General features: G+C 41.2%; 4 protein-coding genes and 1 long non-coding RNA gene across 12 annotated transcripts; 2 read left to right on the top strand and 3 right to left on the bottom strand.

Annotated features, from left to right (window-relative positions):
* Window positions 1–159: 159 nt before the first annotated feature.
* LOC135637311 (uncharacterized protein At5g19025-like) lies at window positions 160–1,503 on the bottom strand. Its single transcript, XM_065149974.1, has one exon. It carries the CDS (start codon window positions 1,053–1,055, stop codon window positions 387–389), a length of 669 nt encoding a protein of 222 aa, XP_065006046.1. The 5' UTR covers window positions 1,056–1,503; the 3' UTR covers window positions 160–386.
* A 6,265-nt stretch (window positions 1,504–7,768) lies between these two features.
* On the top strand, window positions 7,769–10,919 carry LOC103980255 (transcription factor Pur-alpha 1). Its single transcript, XM_009396582.3, has 5 exons — window positions 7,769–8,635; window positions 8,741–8,788; window positions 9,911–10,054; window positions 10,145–10,387; window positions 10,485–10,919. The coding sequence occupies exons 1-5, from the start codon at window positions 8,381–8,383 to the stop codon at window positions 10,635–10,637; spliced, it is 843 nt and encodes a 280-aa protein (XP_009394857.2). The 5' UTR covers window positions 7,769–8,380; the 3' UTR covers window positions 10,638–10,919.
* A 1,454-nt stretch (window positions 10,920–12,373) lies between these two features.
* Window positions 12,374–13,939, bottom strand: LOC135637343 (NAC domain-containing protein 2-like). Its single transcript, XM_065150037.1, has 3 exons — window positions 13,640–13,939; window positions 13,238–13,539; window positions 12,374–13,161 (listed from the first exon to the last, which is right to left on the bottom strand). The coding sequence occupies exons 1-3, from the start codon at window positions 13,800–13,802 to the stop codon at window positions 12,622–12,624; spliced, it is 1,005 nt and encodes a 334-aa protein (XP_065006109.1). The 5' UTR covers window positions 13,803–13,939; the 3' UTR covers window positions 12,374–12,621.
* A 2,211-nt stretch (window positions 13,940–16,150) lies between these two features.
* On the bottom strand, window positions 16,151–26,818 carry LOC108952666 (uncharacterized). 8 transcript variants are annotated; one of them, XR_010496223.1, is made up of 6 exons: window positions 26,329–26,818; window positions 26,037–26,186; window positions 21,567–21,959; window positions 20,844–21,053; window positions 16,583–16,763; window positions 16,151–16,487 (listed from the first exon to the last, which is right to left on the bottom strand). It is a non-coding gene; the product is annotated as an uncharacterized LOC108952666 (long non-coding RNA). The 8 variants fall into 8 exon arrangements; XR_010496221.1 differs by having other exon boundaries at window positions 16,583–16,752; window positions 26,329–26,816; XR_010496227.1 differs by lacking the exons at window positions 16,151–16,487; window positions 16,583–16,763 and adding exons at window positions 20,425–20,744; window positions 24,178–24,309 and having other exon boundaries at window positions 21,567–21,755; window positions 26,329–26,813.
* On the top strand, window positions 20,873–22,202 carry LOC135637344 (NAC domain-containing protein 68-like). The gene is made up of 3 exons (XM_065150038.1): window positions 20,873–21,050; window positions 21,151–21,431; window positions 21,523–22,202. Exons 1-3 carry the CDS (start codon window positions 20,873–20,875, stop codon window positions 21,961–21,963), a joined length of 900 nt encoding a protein of 299 aa, XP_065006110.1. The 3' UTR covers window positions 21,964–22,202.
* Window positions 26,819–27,692: the final 874 nt, after the last annotated feature.

Genomic DNA, 27,692 nt, shown 5'->3' on the forward strand with positions numbered 1-27,692 from the left:
ACCCAAGGATTCAACTTTAAACTAAATGCAGTCTTAATGGCATCTGTCAAAGAGGCAGCATAATGCAAGCATAGGAAGAACAGTTCACCAAAAGAAATTCTAATGTCGTGCATCAAAGAAAAGTAGAGATGAAACAGAAACTACAAAAGAGAAAGAAAATTACTGAATTCTAAGAGATTAGTTATTAATAATACTGTTTTGCTGATGTATGAGTAGTAAAGGGGAATCCAGTATTCCCCCAGAACATGTGGAACCACACAGCCCATATCTTTATCTTCTTTGACAGAGGGAAGGGTATCTCTCATAGTCCATGTTTTTAACTGGTTATTTGCTATAGGAGAACAAGAAAAAGACCTAGTACTAGAGGATGCAGCATGTATTCCTGCCTACTTCTTGGTCCTACGCGCTTTCTTTGGCCCCCAAACCTCCATTCTTCCTGCCGGGCACCCGCAAGGAGAGCGAAAGATGAGGACTGTGCGTCCGTTGGGGGGTGCCATCTTCTTTAGCTCAGCCTCGAGTTCCTTTTGATCCCGTCCCAAGTTCAAGGGGCGCGTCCCAAATGCGCCCGTTGGCAGCGGCGGCAAGCACCTGACGCACGCCTCTGTCTCGAGCTGGATATCAAAGTCCACGGCTTTACGTAGACCCTTGCAGTAGGGATTGCCGCACTTCCTCATCTGGTAATTGAAGAACTCCCAGGCGGCGACCACGGTGACGAACATGAAAACCAATCCGGCGGCATAAGCGATGGGGGCGTCGTAGAGGACATCGCCCATGACGTCGATCGCGGCCGGCAGGAGGTCATACGCTTCCCGGAAGATCAACTTGATGTCGGGGACTGTGAGACCGGCGAGCGCTCCGAGGACCAAGAGCAGCATCACGATGTCGATGGCGGCAAAAGGGGTGAGCTCGCACAAGGGGTGGGACGGGGGGTTCAAAGACTTGCTCTTTCTCCTCGACTGACCACTCCGGTGATCGGAAGACGCCTGGGTGTTGCCCATGTGCCGGTGCTGCTCGAAGGTCCTGCAGAACTCGATCAAGCTCCGGCAATCCACCATCGCCGACCCAAATTACCCAGCGCCAGTCACACAAATCCTTCTCCCCGAAAGAGGGGAAATAATCTCAAAAGATGGAAACTTCACACGGATGCAGAAGCCGATATCAATAGATCAACAGCAGCAGCGATCGGCCGTTTCACAAGTCCGGAACCAAATTCGTTTAGATCTCATAGACCGCGTGCTCGCTCGAATAACACGAATCCACCGAATTGGGTGGATCCATCGATCGGGGGCCAGATCTCCAAGGGGGCGGGCGACCGCAGGTGACCGGAGTCGAAGGGATCGATAGGGATAGAATATATCGCGGAATCGAGACTGAGGCGATCGATCAGAGGAGGGAGGATGAGATGGGGATGGAGTGGTGGTGGGTAACCGCTCGTGGAGAGTGCGGTGCCGACGGAGAAGAAGGAGCGTGCGAGGAAGGAAGGAATGACGAGTGGATCGCAGAGTCAATAAAAGCAAGCGATTATATTATATTATATATGTATAATATTATATGTTTATAATAGTCAAATTGAACATGTATTTCTAGAATATATATACGTATACAAATACGGAATTAATACACGAGTACATACGGCTTCAGTTTTATTTTTATTGAATTAATAATTGAAAAAAAAGGTTTTTTACACGACCTATGTGTTTTAGATTTACAATTTTACCCTTCTAATGTTGGATATGTACTCGTCTTATTAGTATCCATCCAAAGGAGATGTTAATGACTTGTGGGTTATTTTAGATTTTGCAGGCATATAAACATTACTTAAACGGATAGTTTGCAGTTTTGCCTCAATATTTTTAACTATTTAATTATCATTTTATATTACTATATATATATATATATATATATATATATATATATATATATCTAATTTTGCATTTAGAATATTCAAATGAAAATATTTTATTAGCACATTAATTTTGCCTTTGTTAAAACCATGGTCCCCATGTAATATTGGTCCCACTTCATCCTGAATTATGTCATAGTTGATGCTATTATTCAGTCATTAGACCAAAAAATAATTTTATATTGGCATATGTATATTTCAAATATTATTATGGCAATTTTTCATTCTACAATATTTTTTCATAGGAAATCTCTCAGGGAGAAACTGTACTTTTTTTTAGACAGAACACTTTTTTTTAAAATAAAGGAAAATTACTTTTCTTGTTTGAATTAAAGCATAATGTGGCTTTAAGAATTAAGGTTTAAAGTAAATTTAAGATTTGCCAAAGATTACACTTATTTTTTTGAAAATATATTTATTTTTTTCATCACAAGTTGTTCTTACAACTTATTTTCACTAACTAAATTATTCTTAGTTTTATTTGGGCTTGAGAAATTGTCCATTAATCATGAAGTCAATACAAGGCAATTGACTCTGTCAGTGGCTTCAAGGATACATTGCTCCCACTTCCTAACTTGCAACTGAAGAAATTGACCATGAATCCAAGAGGACAAAACAAATATCAAAATCATCATTGAAGTGCACAAAGACTAATTCCAAATATAAGCTTCTTGCCTTTGACTGTCTGTTGCTTCAATACCAAGACTCAAATAAACTCTTGGTATTGATTACAGAACAAGGACCAGGGCAACACCTTCATGCTTTGCATCTTCAAGTGGATAGGTATATTTTTCCCATACACTATGCTTGTTTCAAAGCTCATTGACCAAAAATTAATGTGATCAGACCAGACCACTAGAAATAGTACTATACACCAGCATTGTTTAGCTGTATATAGATTTGGTTTTGAAGAGTTATTTGGAGATTCATTAATGAAAGGCTTAATTATGAAGGTGTTTAATGATATGAATGTGTATGTAAATTTCTCCCTTAGTGACAAAGGTTTAGTGGAGGTCGTTTTTGGTAAGCAAGAGGCCCTTGAAAGCACCCACCAACATTCCACATCTCAATGGAGCTACATTGGCAATTATATATAGGTTGAGGTCAAGGCAAAAAAGCATTCTTGCCTTTTCTACCTACCATCAGTTCATGACATTTAATTCTCATATGTTCCTTTTTATTTTTTACTCTCAACAATCCCATCAATTAATTAAGAGTAATGATGGATGCCATTGGTCATCAGAGATCCCAAATAAGGTTATCTTAGACTGCATATTCCTTCTTCTTTTGGGATCTTAGTGCAATACAATGTTTTCCTATGTCCACTGCTTCACCTGAATGGTTAGGTGAAGTATACAAATTGTGGTGTGATGAAGTCTAATATCTCACTATTGTTTCCTACTTAATTTCCCAAGAGGATGGATTCTGATATGGTATATTTTGGCCCCCAAGCACTGATCGATCTCAAGAACCCCGAGATGACGTCGCTCCTAAGACATGCCAAGTCAGAATCCGTACTAAGGCACTACTGGGCACGTCCATCATGCCAAATTGCGTACGATCGACCCACGTACAGTAATATAAAGACCTCTAACCAACATCTTGTTGAATCTCGTATTTTGATGATGAAACCACTTGATATGTGTTTATGTTTTAATCTACGTTTTGAGTGATGCAGGATGCTTCAATCAGTATTAGACAATTAAAGCAGGAAAAATCATGTTGTGTCGGAGGAACATGTCATAAGATTGGATGTCGGGCTGGCGGATCAGTCGACGTATTGACAGAAGGCTTCGGGCCGTGGACTCGGGCATCGGGCCAAGAAGAGCGGGTATTGTGCGAAGGATATCGGAGTTATGGAGTCAACTGGCCGATTGGGCAATAGGTCGCAGGAGAGGACGATGCGTTGAAGAATCGGACGAAGCGTCGAGGGACCAATGACATGCCGGACAACTTGGTTAATTGCTTATGATTAATTGTCTCGATTGAAGTTTTATTTTACATGTGCAGGATTAACTACGATGGAAGTAAGACATACAACAAGAGTTGCGCCGGAGTCAAGACTATGATCACGTTGTGAGTTCGAGAGTTCGACGGAAGTCCGGACGATCGTCGGAAGTTCTGCGGGAACAAATCCGAGAAGTCCAGGAGCTTACCAAAGAAGCTCGTCGGAACTTGCCAAGTGGATCGTCATAAGTCTAGGAGTTTGCCGAAAGTCCGCAGGAGCATCACCGAGGGTTCATCGGATGATCCACGGAAGTTCGTCGGAAGCTCGCCGGAAGAAGCGATTGACGCACCGGAGCAAGTTGCAGTAAATGTCTTAAGAAATGTCATAGTTAGCATATATATTAAGTTAGGAATGAGAGATGATCCCATTAACTTAATCTAGGGGCAATTGGGCCCTTGATAGACCCAAATTGGGCCGAATGGATCAACCCATTCAGACCAGAATTCCTGCTAGGCGGTGCCACCGCCCAGGAGATGGTCTCCCAGGAAAGCTAGGCGATGCAACCGCCCCAAGCAAGCGGTGGCACTGCTTGGGCTTAGTCTCCGAGCGAGACTGGGCGGTGCAACCGGCCTTGACAAGCAATGGAACCGCCTGAGCTCGGTCTCCAAGCTCTGCCAGGCGGTGCAACCGCCCCTGTCAGGCGGTGGCACCACCCAGAGGCTCAGTCTTCGAGCTGCCAGGCGGTTGTACCACCCCAGTCAGGAGGTGGTATCGCCAGGACCCCGAAAATTCAGGAGATGATATTTTTGAGCTCCAAATTCAAACCAGTTTGAAGCCTATAAATACCCCTCCCATCCCTGGGTAAAACACACAATCACATAGAGATTAAAAGAGAGAAAACGCTGTTGCAATCTCTAGAATTTCCCTCCTCTAGCTTAAGTGTTAGAATTCTGTTTAAGAGAGGAGAGTGAGTGCTTGTAAGGGTTGTCTCCTAAACCCGATAAAAGGAGAAGAGGGGTGTAAGAAGGAGGTTGATCTTCGCCTAGTAAAGGAAGATCGTTAGTGGATGCCGGTGGCCTCAACGAAAGAGGAATCAGAGGAGTGGATGTAGGTCATGATTGACCGAACCACTATAAACTCATGGTTTGTATTTTGTTTCCTACTATTACCTTACTGCAAACCCCTTCAATAGCTTACTGCCTTCAATACATTTACGTATGCTTTCAAGCTAAGTTTCCGAAATCAGTTTTACGTCAGATATGGTTTTTATCGTACGAGAGATTTGACGAAGTTGACGTTTTTATCCGCTGCACTAATTCACCGCCCCCCCCTCTTAATGCTCTTGATCCTAACACATCTAGCAAGAGGGGAAAAAAAATAAATTGATGACTCCACTAACTTGCTAATCGGAGAGGTCTCGTCGGGTGATCCCGACGAGGGTCATTTTTGTAGGAAAACATAGTCACCTCACGAAAATGAGCTGTCAATCACCCAAGAATCACCATCCAATACGCAAAGGAGAGCAGCCAATCGGTCCAAATCCCGACCAACGCCAACCCGCACTCCTTCCCGAGGGTGTGGCCACCTCACGAAGACGAGTTGCCAACCACCCCAGATAAGGAGAGATGCAGCTCGGTATACACGGCGCCCGAATCGACACACCAAAGAACGCTGATCAACACCCGTTGCGAGGGCCCGGTCAACCTCGGCATCCAGCTCAGCTGACAGAAGATTCCCGACATCGACCCATGGATCAGATCGTGCTGACTCACCAGTCACGACACATTTGTTCACTAACATATGGATTGAAATAATAGATTCTAACTCGATTATAATTCCACATCGAAATTGTTAGAAAATTAGTTAATGAGTCTTGTAAACTTATTTAAATAATATTGTGCTTAGAATAATCAATAATGTGGGTTAGCCAATATATTTGAGATCCTCATATATATATCGATCCAATAATCATTGATAGTTAGTGGAGAGTTATTCCACATCCTTTGTTAAAATAATTATTAAGAATTTTTTAAAATTTACTTTGGAAATATTACATTTAGAGTAATCAGTAATTCGAGTCAAAAAAATATGCCTAAGGCCGTCTTATATATAGATTCAATAATCATTAATAATTAGAGGAGAGTTATTGCATGAGAATGATTTCATAGAGTCGTCACATATTATTCGAATGTGATAATTCATGTATGAGTGGGTCATATGTTTAGACATAATGATATGAATCATCTCAAAGCTTGTGTAAATTACTGTACATGGAATTAACAGGTTATATGAATCACCAAGTAGCAACTAATTGTGCCTGTGTTTCTTTCACCGGTGGCCAAAACTGAGAGAAGAGTAGCTAAAGGGACTCCAAAGGCTGTGGTTATGCACAGAAAACAACACAGTCTTCATATGCATTCATCTTTTCTAGCACCGAGAACAGTGCAATCCCACTGCAGAATGGAAAGGGAGTCGATGAGCACAGTGACAGTGTCTTCTTCTGCGTCACATCCTTTGTTGCTATCCTCCTTGGCTTGGCTTGGCTTGGCTGCTGCTCCCAAGTCAAATCTCTTGAAATCGATGGGACCGTTCGCATCCTTTTGTCGCAGACCACACGTCGATGGAACGAGTGTTTGGCAGAAGACCTGATAAGCCTCTTCTCAGCAGTTCTCACCACCCACTTCCATGGCAGATCAACACCAATGTGTTACTGCACCAAAAGGTTTGGGTAGAGAAGGATTTGTTCGGTCCAAGGGAAAACACATGTCAACATGCAGCAGCCCTTATCAGCAAAAGACTGTTGTTGGATTGGATTAGGGTTGCAGTTCAACCTGCTGCGTGAGCACTGCCACGTTGAAGTGATGTCCTCCTGAGCAATGAACATGAATGGAGCAGGTGCCGTAAGATCAACTAAAACGCTTACCCTTTATTTTGTGGAGGTTTGTGATGCAAGGCTTATCACCATGGCCATCATTCAAGGAATGGTTGGTGGTCAGAAGCCCATGGTGACATCCACCATTGCATTGCATTGAAGTGTTTGATCTCATTGAAAGAGATGACATCTGTAAGCTACAGAACAAAACAAGAGAGGGTACCACCATACATTAAGAAACGTTAACAAGAGCTTGATTGTGACCTGAAAAAGGATAAGCTACTAAGGAGATTAAAGTCAGTTGCCTTGTGTTCCAATGACTTCTTCATATACTTAATCTTCTTTTACAGTGTGCCAAGTTTCATGCAGATCATAACATAACATAGCATAGTATAGCATAGATTACCGAAACAAGTGAAATGAAGCTTGTTTCTGAATGATGAATGGTGGTGTATCCACACCATAAGACACTAAATTATATTGTTCTTTTTTCTTTTCTCCTGCATTTTGATTTCTTCCAAACTTGAAGTCATAGCAGTATTAGAATAATCATAAAAAAAAAAAATTCTGATCAATGGGATGATCTTAGTCTAATTTGAACTAAAAATCGGGCATTAGGACGAATCCGATCAATAGTTCAAAGGTTTCAAACTAAAATAGAATTTGGTTTCGATTTTTAGAAACCAACATGCATTATTCCAAACCGGTTAAATAAATAAAAAAATAATAAAATATAAATAGATTGTATGATATAGTGATTAATATTTTAAGTTTAAAGCCTAATGATTTTAGGTTTAAAATTTAATTGAGTAATTTATTATTATTATTATTATTATTATTATTATTATTATTATTATTATTATTATTATTATTATTATTATTATGTCAATCGAAACCGATGGATAGAATCATAATCGAAACTGAATCAGCAGTGTTAATTCTGAAACCAAAATTGCATGGAATCTAATTTTGCTTCTGATGGTAGCTTTGCATAAAGGTGAGGTGTTCCCTTTTGTCCCTATTCCTCTGCTTTACTTCACAAAGAAAGATGAGCAGCGTCGAGGTCGAGCTTCTCTGCCACCGGAAGTCTCAGCACTGCATCGGAAGGCTCTAACTGTGCATGAGAAGTCCAACGAGTCCAACAATGGTGCTTTTCGCTTGGGATTTGTCTGGGGAAGCTCCTAATCGTTGCGACCATTCATTGCCCATGGTGTTCATCCGGTTGCTTGTAGGGATGCTGATGATTCAAGGGAACTTCTTCGTCCATGCTCGTGACGAGCACCAGGTGTTTGTCCAATTGCTCGTGAACGACCATCCCTTACCCGCGCTAGGTTGTTGTTCCAAAGCTGGTCACATTGAGGAGAGATGGTGTGCCGTGGACATGGATCAGCGGATTCGAGTTCGGATCCATCACGAACCCGACCCGATAGGGCTCCCGCTTCTCTGCGCACGTTACCATCGCCTGCCACGGAGATTTTAACCGCGCCGGAGATAGAAAAGCTTACGATCCGATCGGGAGAAAGTAAGAAAATGACGATAAAAATGAAGCGAGTGAGAAGGATTGCTTCCGGTCAAACCCCATGGCGCCAACCCCCTCCCCGAAGCCTAACCCTTACCCTAATTAGCTTCCTTTGGCTATTTGGCGCCTCGCCAGTCGATGGAGCGGGGGTCCGGCGGGAACGACGTGGAGCTGCTGTGCAAGACGCTCCAGTTCGAGCACAAGCTGTTCTATTTCGATCTGAAGGAGAACCCGCGGGGGAGGTACCTCAAGATCTCCGAGAAGACCTCCGCTACCAGATCCACCATCATCGTCCCCGTCGGCGGCATCGTTTGGTTCGTCGACCTGTTCAATTACTACGTCAATACCGACGAGTGCGACGCCTTCAGCAAGGAGCTGAAGCTCGACACCAAGGTGAAAGAAAAAATTAAGAAAAAAGAGGGGGGGAAATGATCTTGGGAGGTTTTGGTATGTGTGACAAGTTCTGTGTTGTGCGGTTGTTGTTGGAGTTTTGTGCAGGTGTTCTACTTTGACGTCGGTGAGAACAGAAGGGGGCGCTTTTTGAAGGTATAATGCCTTGTTGCTGCTTTTGTCTCTGGACTTACTTTTGCCCCTTTTTTCCCTCTCATTTATCTGAAATGTTAATTATTTGATTTTTGCTCCATTGATTCGTACACTTTTTGAAGTGTATAACATGACAATTATCTTATTTTTTCGTTCGTATGCTTGACATCAAGTGAATCAAGATTATAAATAACTGTTGGCTTACTACTGGCAGTACCACAGGTCTTATGTACATGAAAGTATTCCTGAGAACAGAAATGGCATTTTTCTTCATCCTCGATTAGAGCTCAATGACATGAAAAGATTCATATCATTGATCCCTAGGACGCTTTGGTGCCCCATGCAATGGTTGTCTCCAGCAATTTTCAGCACAGATATAATATGCCAATATGTTTTGTTCGACTTTCTTGTTGTTTTATCTTCATGAAGCTTATATCCAAATTGAGGAAAAAGTAATTGTTCAGCTTTTTCTATCACTGTTTTCAGGGTTTCTGAAGGATGTCTTTCTGAGTTTTGTTTCATGTATTAAGGGCATGAGAGGACTTCTTTTTTGTGTACAAGTTGGTATGTAGATATATTAGCTTTTAATCTTCCTTTTATTATTTTATACTGACTTTTTGGTGTTTTATGCCAAGAAGTGACTTTGTGTGATTTCTTGCTACAAAATAAATTTATCAAACTTTATCACATAATATGAACTTTATGTTTCAGTATAAAACTTATCACGAATGACAATGATTTCCATGTTTTGTTTGACTTTCTTGTTGTTTATCTTCATGTGGCTTATATCCAAATTGAGGAAAAAGTAATTGTTCAGCTTTTTCTATCACTATTTTCAGGGTTTCTGAAGGATGTCTGTTTCTGAATTTTGTTTCATGTATTAAGGGCATGAGAGGACTTCTTTTTTTTGTACAAGTTGGTACGTAGATTTATTAGCTATTAATCTTCCTTTTATCTTGATATATATATCTACATATCAATGGGATTTGGATATCCCTCCATTAGTTTACTATTTTTCTTGATGGTATCGTAAGATGCAAGATATTCACTGAAGAGCATGTAATAAGTATGAATAAACTTAGTTTCTTTGACATGCTATGCTGATGAAGGGTTGTTGATCCTTAGGTATCTGAAGCATCTGTCAGCAGAAACCGTAGCACAATTATTGTTCCTGCAGGAAGCTCTGGTGAAGAGGGATGGACTGCATTCAGGAATATTTTACATGAGATCAACGAAGAAGCGTCAAGGCTTTACATTGTATCCAATCAGGTAATTAGGTGAACTATGCCTTTTCAGCTGATTTTGTTTGTATGCTGTCTGTAATCAGTTTCATACTTGCTTCAACTTAATGAAAACCAGCAACATATGGAACCCTCCGAGCACCTTCCAGGGCTTTCAGATGATGTTGGTGCTGGATTTATCTCAGGTCACACTTCCCAACCCGTTTCAGGATCAGACTTAAATGTTGATAGTTTGGTTGAACTGCATCCTCAGGATGAGATCGGAAGCTTGGGGATGTCAAAAGTAATTAGAGCAGATCAAAAGAGATTCTTTTTTGATTTGGGTAGCAATAACAGGGGTCATTACCTGAGGATATCTGAGGTATTATCATCCAACAATACTTGTATAAAATGATTCCTTCTCTAGTATGGGGTAATATCCAGATATTCTTATTATTTCTGTTTTTTTTAACCATTAGGTGTCTGGATCAGATCGCTCATCAATAATCCTTCCCTTGTCTGGCTTGAAACATTTTCATGACACGATTGGTCATTTTGTGGAGATAACCAAGGATAGACTTGGGGGAATACCAGCTGTGAATGTGCGAACATTGGAGCCTGTTCAGAGATGATTAGGTGTTCATGTGGTTGGTTTACTTTTACTTACTAGTTCTATCTTTGCTAGCTGTTGTCTGAGTCTCTGTGTGGAGCACCGGTTACCGTGTGATTTTTCTTTCTTCCAGTCCAAGGTGATAATTATCACATTTTGCTATATAATGAATCGGAAGTCAGAGAGTTTTTTGGCAATCTTTGTAATCATGAAGGAACAGAGAAGTGAGACATAATATGTCGTGACTTGCTCTTCTAGTGGTTAAACATTTTGAATGTGGATTACTCTTGGGATTTCATCTTCATTTATGTTTTTACACGTTTGTTTTAGAAAAGTCCTTTTGTACTCTTTCGATGGCTAAACACAAGATTATTGGTTTCTTTTTTATTAGAAAGGTGAGTAGCAGCAAGAGTTATATGAGATCTGAGAAGAGTCAATGTACATAAGAGATTGTTTCCTGGGACAACAATCCCACCTGATCTTGTGGAAAATACAAATATACAATCAGACATATATTTTTGAGTGAAAACAAGGTATTCTTCCAAGAATCATCAGACATAAAACATCTAGAATGGAAATATTCTGTGTGCAACTTCTACAAGTATGATTGGAGAAATTGGAAACTAAATCCTTGTTCTTCTATCTTCTGTTATGAATTTCTCTTTCTGTACTAATGAAAAGGGATTAACTCTGTTGTTGGACGATTGTGATGCAAGGCAACTCTCTCAGAAAATGATTCTTATTTTTGCTCTCTCATTTCTTGTTTGGTGGTGTTAATTGCAATTCTGGATGTTTAGCCTCATGGAACGACCTGTATCATCAAGGTTGATGCATGGAAAAGATGGTGACACAGAAAGGTGATATCATCTTATAATTCGGAATGAGAAGGACACACTGATGGTTTTGGCCGAGCTTATCGGCTTCCAAGATTATCATCTGATGCAAATATCCAACTCCCAGAGTGTTTTGATTGGCAGCTACCATCACATGATTCTGTTTGCAGTGTCGTTCAATCAGAGAAAAGTTATCATCTGAAGCTCATCCTTAAGGTACATTCTTTTTGGTCTCTGATATAAAGTTGCAGCAGTATATCCATATAGTCTCTTAGCAGGATAATGATTTGATCGATCTGTGATTTTACATTCATCACATCCAAGTCATTCATTGTTATCCGTTACTAAATAGTCTGCTGATGCATCACATGACCAACTTGTTTAATTGAAGACTCAGCAGGTGATGTAGATCAATCTACAACATGATTGATGATGCGTGATATCAAGTGGGGCTCGTCACTGTCGCTTCAATCGATCAAGATAGTGAGTCCTGCCAATTATAATCAAAGGTTAATTTTCTTGACGTCACTCACAGTCTTCCTGATTCCTTCAAATCTTCTGCTGGTTGTATGAAATGTTTTCATTACTCTAGTCTCGATTACTTGTTCTATTAACAGCAGGAATAGAGTTCACAAGAGTAGTAGTAACCCAGACACTACAACCTTTTCTTCATTAGGAGTTCTAAGATGGAACATACTAAGGAGCTACATAACACTTGGCACAAACTATAAAAGATATCTCTTTAGATCAAGCCTCCTTTATACACCATCTTCTTGTGGAATCATCTGAATTGCTTGCAAATATTCTTCCTTTTCTTCTTTCTTGGGATAAGAACCAGTCCCCCCATCTATATGGTTTCGGATAAGGATGTGGGTACATTATTTAAGGTGTTCTTATTGTAGCATCTCTGGATAACCATCCAAAAAGCACCAGAAAGATGATTGATTCATTATATTCTACTCCAGAAGACATGACATGTACAAGCTAAGTTTGAACTAGTTCAGCCAGTACAATTCTCCAAGGATCCATCAAATGGCATCTGTCCTTGACCCCATTCAGAATCCCTGGCCTACACCTTCAGCCACAGACTTCCCCACACACCCGCACACTAAGAAAAGAAGAAAGAGTTAATAGCGCGATGTGATGTTATCGTGGTGTGTAAGCAGTGCAAGTTCAGCGCAAGCTCAAGTGAGGGTTGGACATCAGTTGTTGATCGACGAAAGGTTGTTGAGCTGTGAAGTTGAACTTGTTTGCTACACTGGTTGCAGTTCTTGATCCTGTAGCTCTCTTTCCGGTGTGTGAGACTTCACTGCCGTCCTCGAAGCAGCCATTTGCCGTCCACCGCCGCTTCGGATTGCTGTCCGTCATCGGAGCAGGGGACTCTGCTTGGAAGAGATGATGCACTGCCAAACCGTCGCTGTTGCCGTCGAAGCCTTGGTGGGAGAACGGATGCGCGATGGAGCTGTTCTCCGAGATGAGACCGAGCACGTCGGCCGGGCGTTCGAGCAGTCGCGAGAGCGCGGAGAAGTCTGCGGCGTCGAGGAGCTCGGACAAGGAGTAGGATTTCGGCAGCTTGGCGGTGTCGTGCTGTTGTGTGGCGCTCGGTGGGGTTGGCATGGCGACATCCTCTACGCCCGAGTCGTCTTTCTCTGCGTCCATCGATGGCTGGTGGTGGCTCTTCTTGTAGATCCGGCAAAGAACCCAGTCATCCAGCTGAAACGGCGTGCCATCAGATGGAGATCAAACAGGTTCTGGAACAGGGAGGTGTTCCACAGCTCAGAATTCGTACCCTCATGGAGCAGTCTCTGAGCTTGATTGGCCTATAGCTGTTCTTGTTGTGGGCATCGGCGAGGCGGTACTCGTGCATGATCCAGTCGGTCTTGACGCCCCTGGGAGGCCTCCCCTGGTAGAACACGAGGGCCTTCTTCACCCCAATGCTCTCGCTGCCCTTGCTCGCCATCACGGGCTTGTCGGTGCCGGTCGCCTTCCAGTATCCCGACGCGGCCGCCCGGTTCGGGCGGACGCCGTTGGGGTACTTGCGGTCCCTGGGGCTGAAGAAGTACCACTCTCGGTCGCCGAACGTTGCCTTGGCTGTCTCATGCAAGCACAGATAGATATCAGTCACCACGTCAACAACACCATGCAGTTGTAACGCCGGAGAAGTGGAGATGGAAGAGGTGGCAGTGCCGACCAGGGAGGTCCCATGGATCGAACTTGTAGATGTCGACCTCCGCTATGATCGATACCGGGCACGGCACCGCCGCCGCTCGGTTCCTCAGGTAGTGAAGGATGAGCTCCTCGTCGGTGGGGTGGAACCTGAAGCCCGGCGGAAGCGACACCGCCGGATTCGTCATTGGTAACTTAGCTCAGCTACTAAGTTCGACTTGGAAGCCGAGAGAGATAGGGGACAGAGGATTGGAATTTTCGGGAGAGGAGGCGGTGGGCGTGGTTATACCGTGGTGGGTTTTTGTCCTTTAGCGGGGAGGAGAAGAAGGAGCCAGTGGACATGAGTGGCATTACTCGTTTTGTCGTGGGCAACGTGGGAACGGAGCCTCGGAAAGGGTACGTCGATGATTTGACACGATTGGTATTCATCTCGACCGTCGGATGTGGACAACTCTCTGATTGCTTCGGACGGTTAGGACCGTCGGATGGACTTGTGTCGCCGTCCTGCGGTCTCTAGCGATGATTGATGGGATGGTTCTGATCCGACGGCCGGAAGGTCTTCTGTTGACTTTTGCCTTAAACGACGAGGGATGTCGCTGTCCGCACAAAGGTGCCACTGCGTGGAATCCCGAAACTACCCTCCTCTTCTCATGTATTTTACGCGGTATCTTGGCGAAGTTTTGTCATATATGATAGCAGGAACAGGGAACACCGTCGGAGACAAACGAGCATCCAACGCGTGTCCCCAGTCGCTTGCGTCGAAACAGCAAAAGTACATGTAGACCTCAATTATTCATCGGAGTAGTGAGCAATCACTGTGGACTTTCTATCACGTAGGATGGTCCATTGGATTAGTGCTTGCGCGTAGCTTTGGGATGCTAATTATGGAGGGAAGGTGGGGGATGTGGAAAGCCACAACCCAACTTTTAAGACGAGAAAGAGAGGGAGAAGGAGAGAGGAATGCTGATCAAAAGCGGGTAGAGGTATCAACAAAGATGAGGTATATGAGGAGGTTGTCACCCTCATCTCCACACTTGGAAGGTTACATGTCATGGAACGATTGGTGGCGGCTACTGATGGAGTTAGATATGGCACAGTCGATGGGTTTATGTGGAATTGGAAGGAGGGAGAGGGGTCTACATTTGGAGATAGGGATGACATGACTTGAAGGAATGGAACTCTCTCAGCGAGTCCTGGGAAGACCCACACACTCGAAAAGAAGACGATAAGGCCTACAGAAAGGGTTGAAAGCAGCATCCAATCCTCCAGATTATTCTGCTACAGGTCCAGTGAGGGGAAGACAAGTTAAGATGATAGAGATAACTTATTTTCCTTCTTGGAAAAACACACTTTTGCTACTTCTGATGAGCTTTGCAGAAGTATACTCTTAAAGCTGATTCGTTCTTGTAATAAATGTGCAGATTGCTTCGTGTTCTTCCTTGTGATATGCACCAAACATCTCATAAATATATGTGAAATAGTTCAATATCATTTCAAGCCTCACCAAGACAAGATTCGGATGGCTGATGATCAAGTTTACACCAGCTTTCCATTAAGATTAGTCACCAGAAGCATCATCCGCAAATGCCTCCTCGGGAGCTTGACAACGAAACATGTAACTCTCAGCTGTTTCGTAATGACAAAGAATTCAGCTGCTTCTTCATCTGGCATGTTGCAGAACCTTCCAAGATATCAATGTCACCCCAGCATTTCTCGCTTCAATAAAAATCCTGGGGCTCAGTCACATTACTGCTTGATTTATCTGGGAAATATCATATCTTTCCGTCCCTTTTCATCTCTATTCCTGTCGTCTTTAGTATCAGAAAACATGAACTTGATGCCTGAGGCATTTGATGGTCAAACCGAGGGAAAACATATCATATATATTGCCTGGGTTTTGCTGACAGTGCACCACCATTCCAATGTGCATCTCTTGTCAGTTCTTGCATATGCTTAATTGTTATTTCAATGGTGGGGCATTCATATTGATTGATGTTAGTGTCCTAACTAGAAAGTTTGGATGTGTATCTTCTAAACTTCATATTGTTACCATCCAAAAGCTAGACATTATGATGTAAAGCCAGAAACATTGGAGGTGATGCAGTTGAATCAAGATTGTTTTAGTGGGTTCTCCATATACTGGAGCTTGTGTTCTTGATGTTGTTATTTTATGCTACCATCAAGTGGTTTCAAGATGAATCCCCCCCCCCCCCCCCCCCACCCCCCCCCAAGTCACTTCTGATACAGTAAAAGTAGTCTCTCTTGGAATTATCATTAATGGATTCTTCTTCCTCCAAGCAACTCACACTCTGGCATCCCAATTGGTGATGGAACTGTAGATGTTGGATTGGGTCTAATTCCCCCCACACATGCTCCTATTGGGTATACCAATTCTGGCTTGCTCAAGAAAACATGCCCACAAGCCTTAGCCATTAATCTCTGTCTGCCATTAGCTTAAGACACCAACTCATTTCTTTTCAAACTCACTGTGGATGTATGTTTCCAAATAATGTTTTATTAGGATGACTTTGGAGTGTTTAATCCAAAAAAAGGAAAAAGACAGTGCATTTAGAATCTGATTAGGGTTCTAGAATTCTACATTAAAAAGCCAGAAGAGAAAACTCCTGCAAGTCAAAGATTACAACATGTAAAGACAAAAATCTTGTTCAGAGTAGACAAACAAACTTTCTGACTTAGAAGCCATTAGCTAGAAAATACAGCCAAACCTAACCTTAGGCTTGAAAGAAGACAACCTTTAAGAAATCTAGACACCACCATGAGGAATGACCCCAGTCAAAGAAAGGAAACAGTCACCTTTACCATTTATCCTCATTGACCTCACTTCATCGGAGCTCAATCACCTTGCAGTACAGCTGAAGTAGCAATGAGCATAGCTGTCAGAGCCTCATAAGTCGTAGTTGAAGCTGAATTAATAGCATTGCATTGATTTGCATTGGTCGAGGCTGACCTTAGTGGATTGGGACGACCATGGATTCCGAGTTGCAAGCTCCACAAGTGATAAGTTGTGAGTGGGGGAAGTCAAAGGCTGCAGAAGTCGACTTCTAAGCAGCCAAAAGCAGCAGAACAAACGAGGAGCTCAGCAATGAAAGCTTTTGGAACTCTTGTTGGACTTCCAATCTGAAAGGGATCTTAAAGGAAAGAACTCAAGAACTTGGATGTATCATCATGTTGTTGTATAACTCAGGATTGTTCAAACATATAAAACAGCACTACAGGAAAGAAGAAAGTATTTTTTTCTTGTTAGTGGTGTTTTTTTTTTCTTTATTCCTTTTATGAATTGCTCTTTCATGAATTCAAACATGAGACCAATCAATGAACATCATTAGTAACATCCAATAACAAGGTATTACTATATAAACAAAGCTGTAATGCAAACTGTAATATCCCAATCCATTAGACATGAGAGAAGATTTCAGTAGACTTAGGGTTAAATGCGCCTACTATCATTAACTCGGAGTAAGCATATCAAATCAGTAGTTCAGACTCGACCAATTGATAGATCAGTTATCCTATCAGACCAGATAATAACACATAATATAAGGGGTTAGGTTTATAATGTAACAATTCTCGACTTTCTTAAAGGAAGAACAGAAAAAACAAGACTTTCCTAATAAAGCTTGGAACATAAAGATTGTGGCCATCCATACATATCATTGACACAAACCATGGAAATAAAAGGTATAAGTTTCTCGATTATAGTACATACCATTAACAAGAAAAACTAATTGACATTTTATTTTCAAAGGCCAATTAATGATTCAGTTTTTCAAAACCAATTAGTGATTTAGTTAATCTTTTCTAAAATCAAATTGCTCATTATATTTAACGATTAGATAATCATCAATCAGTCATTTAATCCATATGAGAGCTTAAAATTCTACAAAATTAATGATGGGATAGCCCCCAATTTGTTATTTAAACTGCAGGACAACCTATACTCAGAAAGACTAAAGTTAATGATACCTCTCATATTCTTTGGACACTCAAAAGTGGGCAGCCTGCCTACTTCCTTTGCTTTCACTTTTGTAGTTAGTGCAAATTGATGTGCATTCTAACCCAGCTTGGCACAGATGCCTGTTCCTCCTACGGTGGAAATATGTCTTTATCCCTCGGGCAATCCATGCTCCTAAAAGAGACTGTAAAATTGGCCACTGCCATCGATCATGCATAGCATTGGACACTGCCTTGACCACAGCTTGCAATTAGTCTCAAAGTCAGTGACTTGATATGGTAAAGATAGATTTCAACCTCTTCCTTCTTTTCAGCTTGTCATGCATGAACCATGATCAATCTTAGTCATCCTAGCAATATAACTTGACATTTTGGTCACTTAAAAGAGTTCACTTTATGAACATTTCCACAACTCTAAGTGATGTCATCACAAAGACCTAAATTGGATGTTGATCGAGTGCAGAGTGCATGTTTGTGTTTGTGTGTAATAAAGATTTTTGACCCAAATCAAGCCCAGTGTTCTACCTACTATTAACTTAAACTTTGGGCTAAATCAATCTTCGTAAACAAAACCCTAAAAAATTTGTGTTCGATGGCTTGTCGTTCTCTTGAACTACATATCATTATCGTTTTTAGGCTATTTACCGATCCGTCTTTGTGGTTGTCATTATTGAATAATTAGGGTTTATCCCTAAACAAATAGATCCAACCTTTAGCAAATATTCTTAAAATCCATCGACTTAGCATGCGCTCAAAGGAGTCTTATGGATTTGCTACTTAAATTGCATGCCAATTTGATGCTTTTCCTATATTTCAACTCGATCTTCTTTTCACTATCATACTTATTATGAATGCAATGGAATTGTGCCCTCTCACATGGATGGAGTCACATCTTTTTCATCTTACATCTTTTCCTTGAGTTGGTAGGGCTAGGTGGCAATTCTTGGCAACACATCAGCTTGCAAGTGACAAAGTCGAGAAGGAATGACACACTGATCGATGGATGATTGGAATTGATTGATCAATGTTGATAGGAACAAAAATAGGATTATCCATGTTGAGTGCGAGGAGATTTAGGGTCACTTCTTCTCAATGGAATCCAACAACCCAAGGAAACAAGAGTCATGGATACGCGATAAGATTGGGCGGACCAAGTGGGTGGCCATGTCCACCTTCACGTGGCACGGTCACGTGTTTGATGGAGATGACGCATCCATGGGTGCGAATGGGCGAAGCAGATAAGGTTTGACGTCCAAAGGAGAATACCAACCAACCATGAAGAAAGACCAATAAGACAATGACCCAATTCACAAGTCCAATGCGAAGATAATACGAGCCACTATCAACTCTAATTGCTAAAAGAAATATTTACTCCTAACACATGCATAATTGGTGGGTCAAAATTTGATAGTACATTCCGGTGGAAAGTAGCAGAGCCTAGAAGGAGCTTTCTTTCATCTATTAGACAAAAACAAAAAACAAAAAAACAAAATCAATGTACAAGAAAGTGTGGATTAAATTAGACGAAAATTTTGACACGTGACGAGAAAACAAAAAAGGACATGAATAAATCGGATCCGGTCACGCCCTTCTACTAAACATCTGTCCCCATCTATGACTGTGTCGGCGGCTATGATTTTTCTAAGCCGCCATTAGTCAAATGATATTTGAAGGTTTCAAACTCACCTCTAGCCAGAAAAAAGAAGAAGAAGGATTAGCCTGCAGCAGAGTCGGTTGTTGGTACTTCCACCCCGACGATTCATAAATTTATAATAAATTTTCATGAATGGATAAAACTCTTAACATAATTTTACATTTTGCATGAAACCCAACCAGTAAAAAAACAAAAACAACAGACAAAATAAATCAACAAAATTTATTGCATAAGTGCCATAAAATTCCAAAAAAAAAAGGAATCAATTTTACCTATCCAATTGGATACCAAATTCCAAACGTGGCACCAGTAAGCAGTTCCAAGCATTGTGAACATTTGTCGTTTTCTTTTTCTTTTTCCTTTTTTTAATGCTAAAATCTCAAATAAAAAAGGGAAATTCAACAAACAAAGGGTTCCATCAATCAATCCCGTTGTGACTCGGACCGGTGTAGACAACTGGAGTCGGCTCGGCCGTCAAAGAGCAGCGGGTTTGCTTTCCGAACAAGAAAGAGACCACCCAATCGGTGAGAAAGAAGCTTTGGGACGAGAAAAGAATATCCAAACAGAAGTCGTCGTCATCAAACACGAGACGACCAGATGCAATGCACCCGCACGCACGGATGCAGTGCAAGGGGTTTCTCTTGGGCGTCGGCAGTGACATCACGACGAGTCGCCTCTGTCCCACGAGACGCCCGTATTGTTCGGCGATTTCTACATGCGTTCATTGCAGTCGCAATGAACTGTCCCCCACTGTCTTCCCCCTCCAATATTTATCTTCTTCGGGTTCAATGGATCCATCCGTCATTCGGTGTTCTCACTTCAATCCGACCTCACTTAAAAAAGAGCATTAAAGGCAGATGCATCCAATCGCATCGCCGCTCCCCCCCTCCAATAACGTCGACCTCATTAACATCATCGATTATAATCCCATCTTGTCGACATACCTCTACGTTTTCAGAAGTTATCATTGTAGAAACCATCACCCTTAATTGCAACGATAAGAACATTCTCAAAAAAGGACTCGTCGTTAGCACCTCTCTGAAAAAAATATATATAAAAAACAAGGAAGAAAAAATATCGAGCTTATAGAAATGAGCGCCTAGAAATTAACAATTTCTGATTAAACGGATCAAATCGTACGGTCAAACGAATTCTCCAACCAAAAAGGTTTTAGAACTCCAGCCTAGCCAAAATAAAAGCATATTTATATTAAATATGACTCAAAAACTTATGGAATAAAAAACAAATTATTTAAATAAAATACTTTTTGTATACTATATAAGTTTCCTCCACAAACAAACTGGCAGCAACACAGGCAGGTTTCAGTGGACACGAGCACAACAGTATCCATTTTGACCAACGTGGGTCGACCGCCTCTGACCAAACGCACACAGGAAGGTTCCCGGATCCTACTTGTGGTCCCTGGGCCCACCGAAAAACGCAGACCCTTCGCTATATATAGAACTCACTCCACGACCAAGAAATCTTCACAACCACTAGAGATCTTCTTGTATAAACATACATAAAGCAACGAGGGAGAGAGAGATCAGGAGGAAGATAGAGAGCTTACTTTTGGCTTCCAGTTGAGCGAAGACACACTTACCATTAGTTAGTCCAGCGGAGAAGACGACCATGGGGAGGACAAGAGACGCCGAAGCGGAGCTCAATTTGCCGCCGGGGTTCCGGTTCCACCCCACAGACGAGGAGCTCGTTGTGCACTATCTCTGCCGCAAGACCGCCTGCCAGTGCCTGCCTGTGCCCATCATCGCCGAGATCGATCTCTACAAGTACGAGCCTTGGGAACTTCCAGGTACTGCACACATGAAATAATAGAGGAAACAGTTCATGTTACACTATCTACTGCGCAATATGAAACCTTGACATGGCTGTAATGCTTGTGCTGTGAGCAGATAAGGCGTTGTTTGGGAACAGAGAGTGGTACTTCTTCACCCCTCGTGACCGCAAGTACCCGAATGGGTCGAGGCCAAACAGGGCTGCCGGTAAGGGATACTGGAAGGCAACTGGTGCTGATAAGCCGATCTCACCAAAGGGCAGCAACAGGACTGTTGGGATCAAGAAAGCTTTGGTGTTTTACTCCGGCAAGGCACCGAAAGGAGTGAAGACAGATTGGATCATGCATGAATACAGGTTGGCTGACGTGAACCGCAGCGCCAACAAGGGAAGCCTACGGGTATGCAGCGAATGATAACATACAATCTCCTCAAAAGGTGCATGTAATTAATTATATAGTGCTGACGAAACAATTCTTTGGATTCATGCAGTTGGATAACTGGGTTCTTTGCCGGCTATACAACAAGAAGAATACCTGGGAGAAGACGAAGATGCAGAAACAGGAGGAGACATCCTTTGGAGAGACCATGCAATCAGTGGATGATGCACTGTCCGACAGCTTCAGGACACCAGAATCAGATGTAGAAAATGAGGTCGTGTTGCCAGATTTTGATGATCTAGGCTATCTATCCCAAGCTTCTACTGGAGTGCAAGCATTGAGCACCTGCAAAACAGCTGGACATCAGATGATCGAGAAGAGTCAGAAAGAAGACAGTGAGTGGTTTATGGACTTGAAACTAGATGATTTGCAGAGCTCCTACACCAACTTCGGATCAACACCCATTTCAGATGCAACGAACCAAGATTACTACTTCCAATCCTTTGTATCTCCATTGCTGAGGCCAAATCATACCAACATGCGACAGTTCTGAATTGGATCAATGTAAATAGCTTAGCAGAATACGACAATGTAGTAGTTAGTAGATCAAAGATCTGTTATATCCAAACATTGTTTCATCATTCAGTATAGGAGGCTGTTACAAGTTGGTGACTGAATTCAATCTAAATTTGGTTTGAGAAACTACTTACTTTTTCTGATAGGAGCGTCTAATGACAGGTTTAAGGTTTAGTGATGCAACTATTTTCAAATTCAGATGGAAAAAAAAAATAAGTGGCACTTTTTATTCAGATGGTAAAGCAACTATAGATTACAAACACATAGCATAGGTTGAAAAGCAACTATTTCCTTACTCGGATGGAAAAACATAAGCAGTATATTCTATCACTAAAGATTTGATCCAGCCAAAGATTTTCAACATTGAAGACTACAAACACATCAAATAAGAGGTAAAAAAACGTTTGTTAAAACATAACAAAGATGCATGTTACATGACTAAGTGTAATCAGTGCTGCATTGTCAAGATTTTTCTTTCAGACCTCCACGAACATGGCACTGGATCTCTCATACAGTGCCACCTATCTAATAAATAAAAGGTGTCAGGCATCCTATGCACATCAAAAAGTCATCTGAATGAAATGAAAGAAAATAAAAGCATAGGCAGGTAGCAGCAGATAAATAAAGGGACACTGGTTAAGCAATCCATTAGTTTCTCTATTGCCTGAGACACAGAAAAAGAATATATCTCGTATGCTCCATGGATCATTCACTAATATATATATATACATATATACATATCTCAACAAACCTGAACACTGTGCTAAGCTACAAAAATTATAAAACAAGTTTGTTCACTAACATTTTTTCTATTCATATGTTTGCTATATTTTATGTTAATTTCTTAGTTTTTTCTTAATTCATGCTAGGGAACAAACTTGTATTACAATTTTTGTGGCTTAGCACAGTTCAGACTTGTTGATATATATGTACATATATACATGTACATGTATATATGTACATATATATATATACATATATATATGTACATATATATATATCAACAAACCTGAACACTGTGTTAAGCTACAAAAATTATAATACAAGTTTGTTCCCTAACATGAATTAAGAAAATGCTAAGAAATTAACATAAAAGGTAGAAAATATATGAATAACAAAAATAAATGCTCGATTATCTTCTAATATTTTAAACATAAAAGAAATACAAATTTCATGGTTGATATGAATCTCATCAAATCATGTCTTTGAAAACCCAATTAAAAATATCAAGACAAATTGACAAAGCATTCCTGCTTTGGGCAAAAACAGTGGTCACACATAATTAAAGGCATAATTGATCCCAGTTATATCTATTTTCTGATGATGTATGTTCAAATATCATAACATCATGAAAGTCAGATAGCAATTATCCATAGTAACTGTACTCATTCCCCCAGCTGTACTGCTTGCAAGGATATGTTGATTCTAATTAATTCTTCCACATGATTCAGTACAACTACTAGTTCCAACTACACCACTAGACATAAGTAATCATAGAAAACTTTATACTTTCAGGAGCTAAAAAGTATCACTTCTTTATAGCCTGCAAATGCCTAAGAAACAAATCATAATTAGCCAAACATCTCGAGGTTATCTTGCAACAAAAGGAGCAACACCACCAATGAGGGAAAACAGCTTTGGCACCTTCACCAAAGTACTAATATTTCTGCCTTTTGGCCCGTTGCAAACAGAAATAAGGCTACAAGTACTTCATTTGAAACTAAAGCATAAAGAAAAGCAATCGATGTAATTCGACACCCTGCTTCGAAACAGTCAGTTTTAAACACTACCTACCTCTTCCTCTTTTGCCGCAAAAACCACATATATAGACTATAGAGAATAAACCAAAACTAAATTTTTGACAGTAATAAAAATTCCAGATTGAGTGAAGAAAGCCGCAAGACCCAAATGCAAGTGCTAGACAGAGTTAGGAAAGGGACACGGTGGTGGATCTCACGCAATGCTACTGGTGAACACCACAACCACTGGTTAAACCCTCCATCCAAGACCCACTGACACCACCATTAAATGGACCAGCCTATTGCATCTTTCTCCTAACACAGCCAACTCCTTCAGTGGCTGTTTATGTAACTGATTCATGTTCATCACCTAGTTGTTGTTGCGATTATCACTATCTATGTCCTCAAATCAAGAAGCTCCATTTGACCTATAATAGGAGGTCATAAAGTACCTTATCATCATCACTGCCACCAATAGCATACCCTCTTTCACCTTCACCTCTTCCTCACCTTGATAGCCCATGATTGCTCATCAGATTGAATAAAACCTTGATGGGACAGTTGATGACCTCTTACCTGATAGACTGTCATTGTTTGTTAGAAATGCTGTTAATATAGACAGGATGAACACTTACACTATCAAGAATATCGGAGATGACAATGTTTGTGTCCAATATGTGCCAAAGAGACAGCAAGATGCATCTAGATTGAGAAGAAAAATTACCTAATCAAAAGGGTTTCTGATGTTCCTCTGCCAAGCTATTGAGATTGAGAAGAACAATTACCAAATCAGAATGGTTTCTGATGTTCCTCTACCAAATTATTATAAAGGTACTGTTAGTCCTTGTCATGGATGGAAAAAGAAAGCTTCAGTACTAGAGGATAGGCCACGCCCACTGGAAACTTTGATGCATATGGACAATGTGATTCATTGGGATCTTAATTGAGTGGAAACCTATTGATCATCAGATGCTGATCTCAATTCAGAGCCTTAAATTAAGTTCAGTAGCAGAGTATGCCTTATGTTTTGTAGAAGTTTTATTTACTTTAGATGATGTATGGTTGAGATTCTAAAAATCTTAGGCCAATTAGGAGTTGATAAGCTATCTCATTTCAGGGCACAAAAGTTAAAATCCATGTCAAATATAACATAAGCTGAGGATCCCTTATGGGGGGTATTCAACCAAGATTAAATGAAATGACAAGCACTAGTCCATAAATGATGTGCAATATGTTCCTACATGGATGGAAGTTCATTTGAACATATGGAGGACTCTTCCCTCCACTTCCTTACTTTCCGGTTATCATTTGTGTTTCAGTAAGAATTTATACTGAGTCAACTGACTTGTACACCCTAGTTAGGATGGAAGAACAAGTATTGAAGACTTCTTATCTCTCTCCAGCTCACTGGTGCACTTCTCTTTTCTCATCTAATTCTTTGTTCTGCTCCTTACTGCATATTTCATCTCAGTTTTCTGAATTTTCCATTAAATTCTTTACTGTTGCCACTAAAGCATAAGATTTTCTTCTTACACATCATTTATTTCGATTAAAAATATCATCAAGCTTTGTTTTGTTTTTTTCTTTCAACATTGTTTTACCCTCACAATAACAATCAATTTTCAGATTTGTATTCTTGATCCCTCCAAAAAAAAATTGTCTTACATTCACTATCCATCAGTATCTCACATTGAAAAGAAACCTTGGATTTTCAATAATCCAAGAACATGAAACTTTTAGTAGAAGTTCACTCTATGATGGTTAAAGTAACCTTGTTCAAAAAATTATAGGTGTAGACCACCTGACATGGGCTTAAATATGGTGTGAAAGGAAGAGAACATACTTTGAGCAAAACAAAATGAAGACCCAGATTCAAACTAAGTACGATATAACATCAAACCGGGCTAAATTTCTTCTCGGACCAGTGAATAAAATACTGCATGAGAAAACATTGTAGTCTAATTGCAAGAACTGATTTTCCAATGACTGAGAAACATAAAGGCTTAGGAGACAGCCATTTTCTAGTTTTTTAGGACAGATAATAACTCAATCTGTGTTATTTAAAGCCCCACACATTAATGCTCCATTTATATAATATAGAAAAGATAGGAAGCAAATTTCAAAAGATTGACAACTATTTGATGAGGCACCGATAGGTTATTTTTGGCATCTAACAAAAGGGCCAATTACATATGCACACATTAACAACTAGAACAAGATTAGAATCCCCAAAAAAGATATAATTTCACTGAATAAAATAGCAAGGGGTTGTTCTTTACAATATGCATAGATAGAGAAACAGGAAACGAACCAATCTATAGAAGTACTGGAACAATGAATGGTTGAGGGTCTGCTCCCTTAAATATATCGCAAGATACCCATCTAGCTCCTTCATCACGAATTCCAGAACAACCGGGTGGCTTCTTTAGCAGAGAACAAGTATCATCTCCTTAGCCTTCAGCTGCAGAAAAAAACCCCACCTAATGTTGTCATAGTAATAGCGGAAGCATCCACCTAGACATGTCTCCTCAGTTCCAGTACGGCATCCCGTTTAATTCATTTCTACAAAATGATAATTAGAACGCTTCTTCTGCATGCCTTACCTAGGATCGCATAACAGCTCATCACCGAGGAGAGATATCTCTGTAAGATATCATCAAACAGGTGACCTGCATGAAACATTCAACGTTCTTCACCAAACAGAGAACACGCACAAGACCATGGAATTCACAAATCTCCGCCACGGAACCAAGTCGCTCGAGCACATAGAAGTAGTCGATCGCCCCTCCCATCATCGGAGAAACCACATGTACCCACGAACCGAGTTGACAAACCGCCGCCGGCCGATCAGCACACCTGCTTTCGCAACTGCAATCTCGCGAGGGATCCCAAGAAAGGGCGGAGAAGAGTGCTCCGGATCTGGAGATAGTGGTGGAGGAGATGGAACTAACCAGAGGACTCCACAGAGCTCCCAAGAAAACGGCCCGTGATTCGACAGGTGTCATCAATATGGGCTTGGAACGAACCAACTCGATTCCGTTGGTCACCTTACCAGAGAGAACCCAATACACTCCAATTCCAAGTAATTGTTCCCTTAGGCTCCGACCGGAGCTCAAATTAGGCTCGCCATCCTCTCCAATTTATAGGAAGGGATGGAATCATCTCAGCCGTCCATCTACCTGCAGGTTGATGATCCAAGTTGCATAACTTCTGAGTGTCTTTTATGGAAAGAATAATTGAATATTTTCTGCCTTATATCACTCGAACACAGCCTCCGTTTCATCAACACATTCTCTTCCTCTTTTGGCCCATCGTAAAAGCTGCCGGAATCTCAGTCTCCAGAGGATTACATGAGTCTGCATGACAAATACAAGTCAGAGATGGCATCACAAAGTTCAAATCCTGCGTGACTTCCACCAACAATCTCATAGCAATCCTTAAACAATGACTAAGAGCCTATTAAAATATTACTGTTCACGTAAGCTTCTTGGGCCTCTCACACCTTTTGTGTTCATCGTCTTTCCTCTAAATATAGAGCGAGTTCCATTAGGAGTTGGTTTGCGGCAAAGTCGAGGGTTCATCCTGCACCGAGAAAGATTGACGATGAAGAGGTTGCGACGACGACGACGAACTCTCCGTCGGTGTGGACAGTGTGCAAGAAGTCGAGCATGGGCTTCCATGGAACAGATGGGTTCTCGATTTATGATGGCATGGGAAGATTGTCGTTTCGGCTCGACAATTACTCGAGGAAGCGCAAGTGCTTTGCGGGAGAGCTTCTGCTCATGGATGGAAATGGGAAGGCTGTCGTGACTCTGAGGCCTCAGGTATGTGTGCTTTCTTCTACCTCATATTTCTCTCTCTCTCTCTCTCTCTCTCTCTCTCTCTCTCCCCGCTTCGTTATCTAACTGTGTGTATCACGTGTCTGGCAGATCTTGAGCATGTAGGACAGATGGAGTGGGTTCAGAGG

This window comes from Musa acuminata, chromosome BXJ3-4 (assembly GCF_036884655.1).
Source record: "Musa acuminata AAA Group cultivar baxijiao chromosome BXJ3-4, Cavendish_Baxijiao_AAA, whole genome shotgun sequence".
Classification (NCBI taxonomy): domain Eukaryota; kingdom Viridiplantae; phylum Streptophyta; class Magnoliopsida; order Zingiberales; family Musaceae; genus Musa; species Musa acuminata.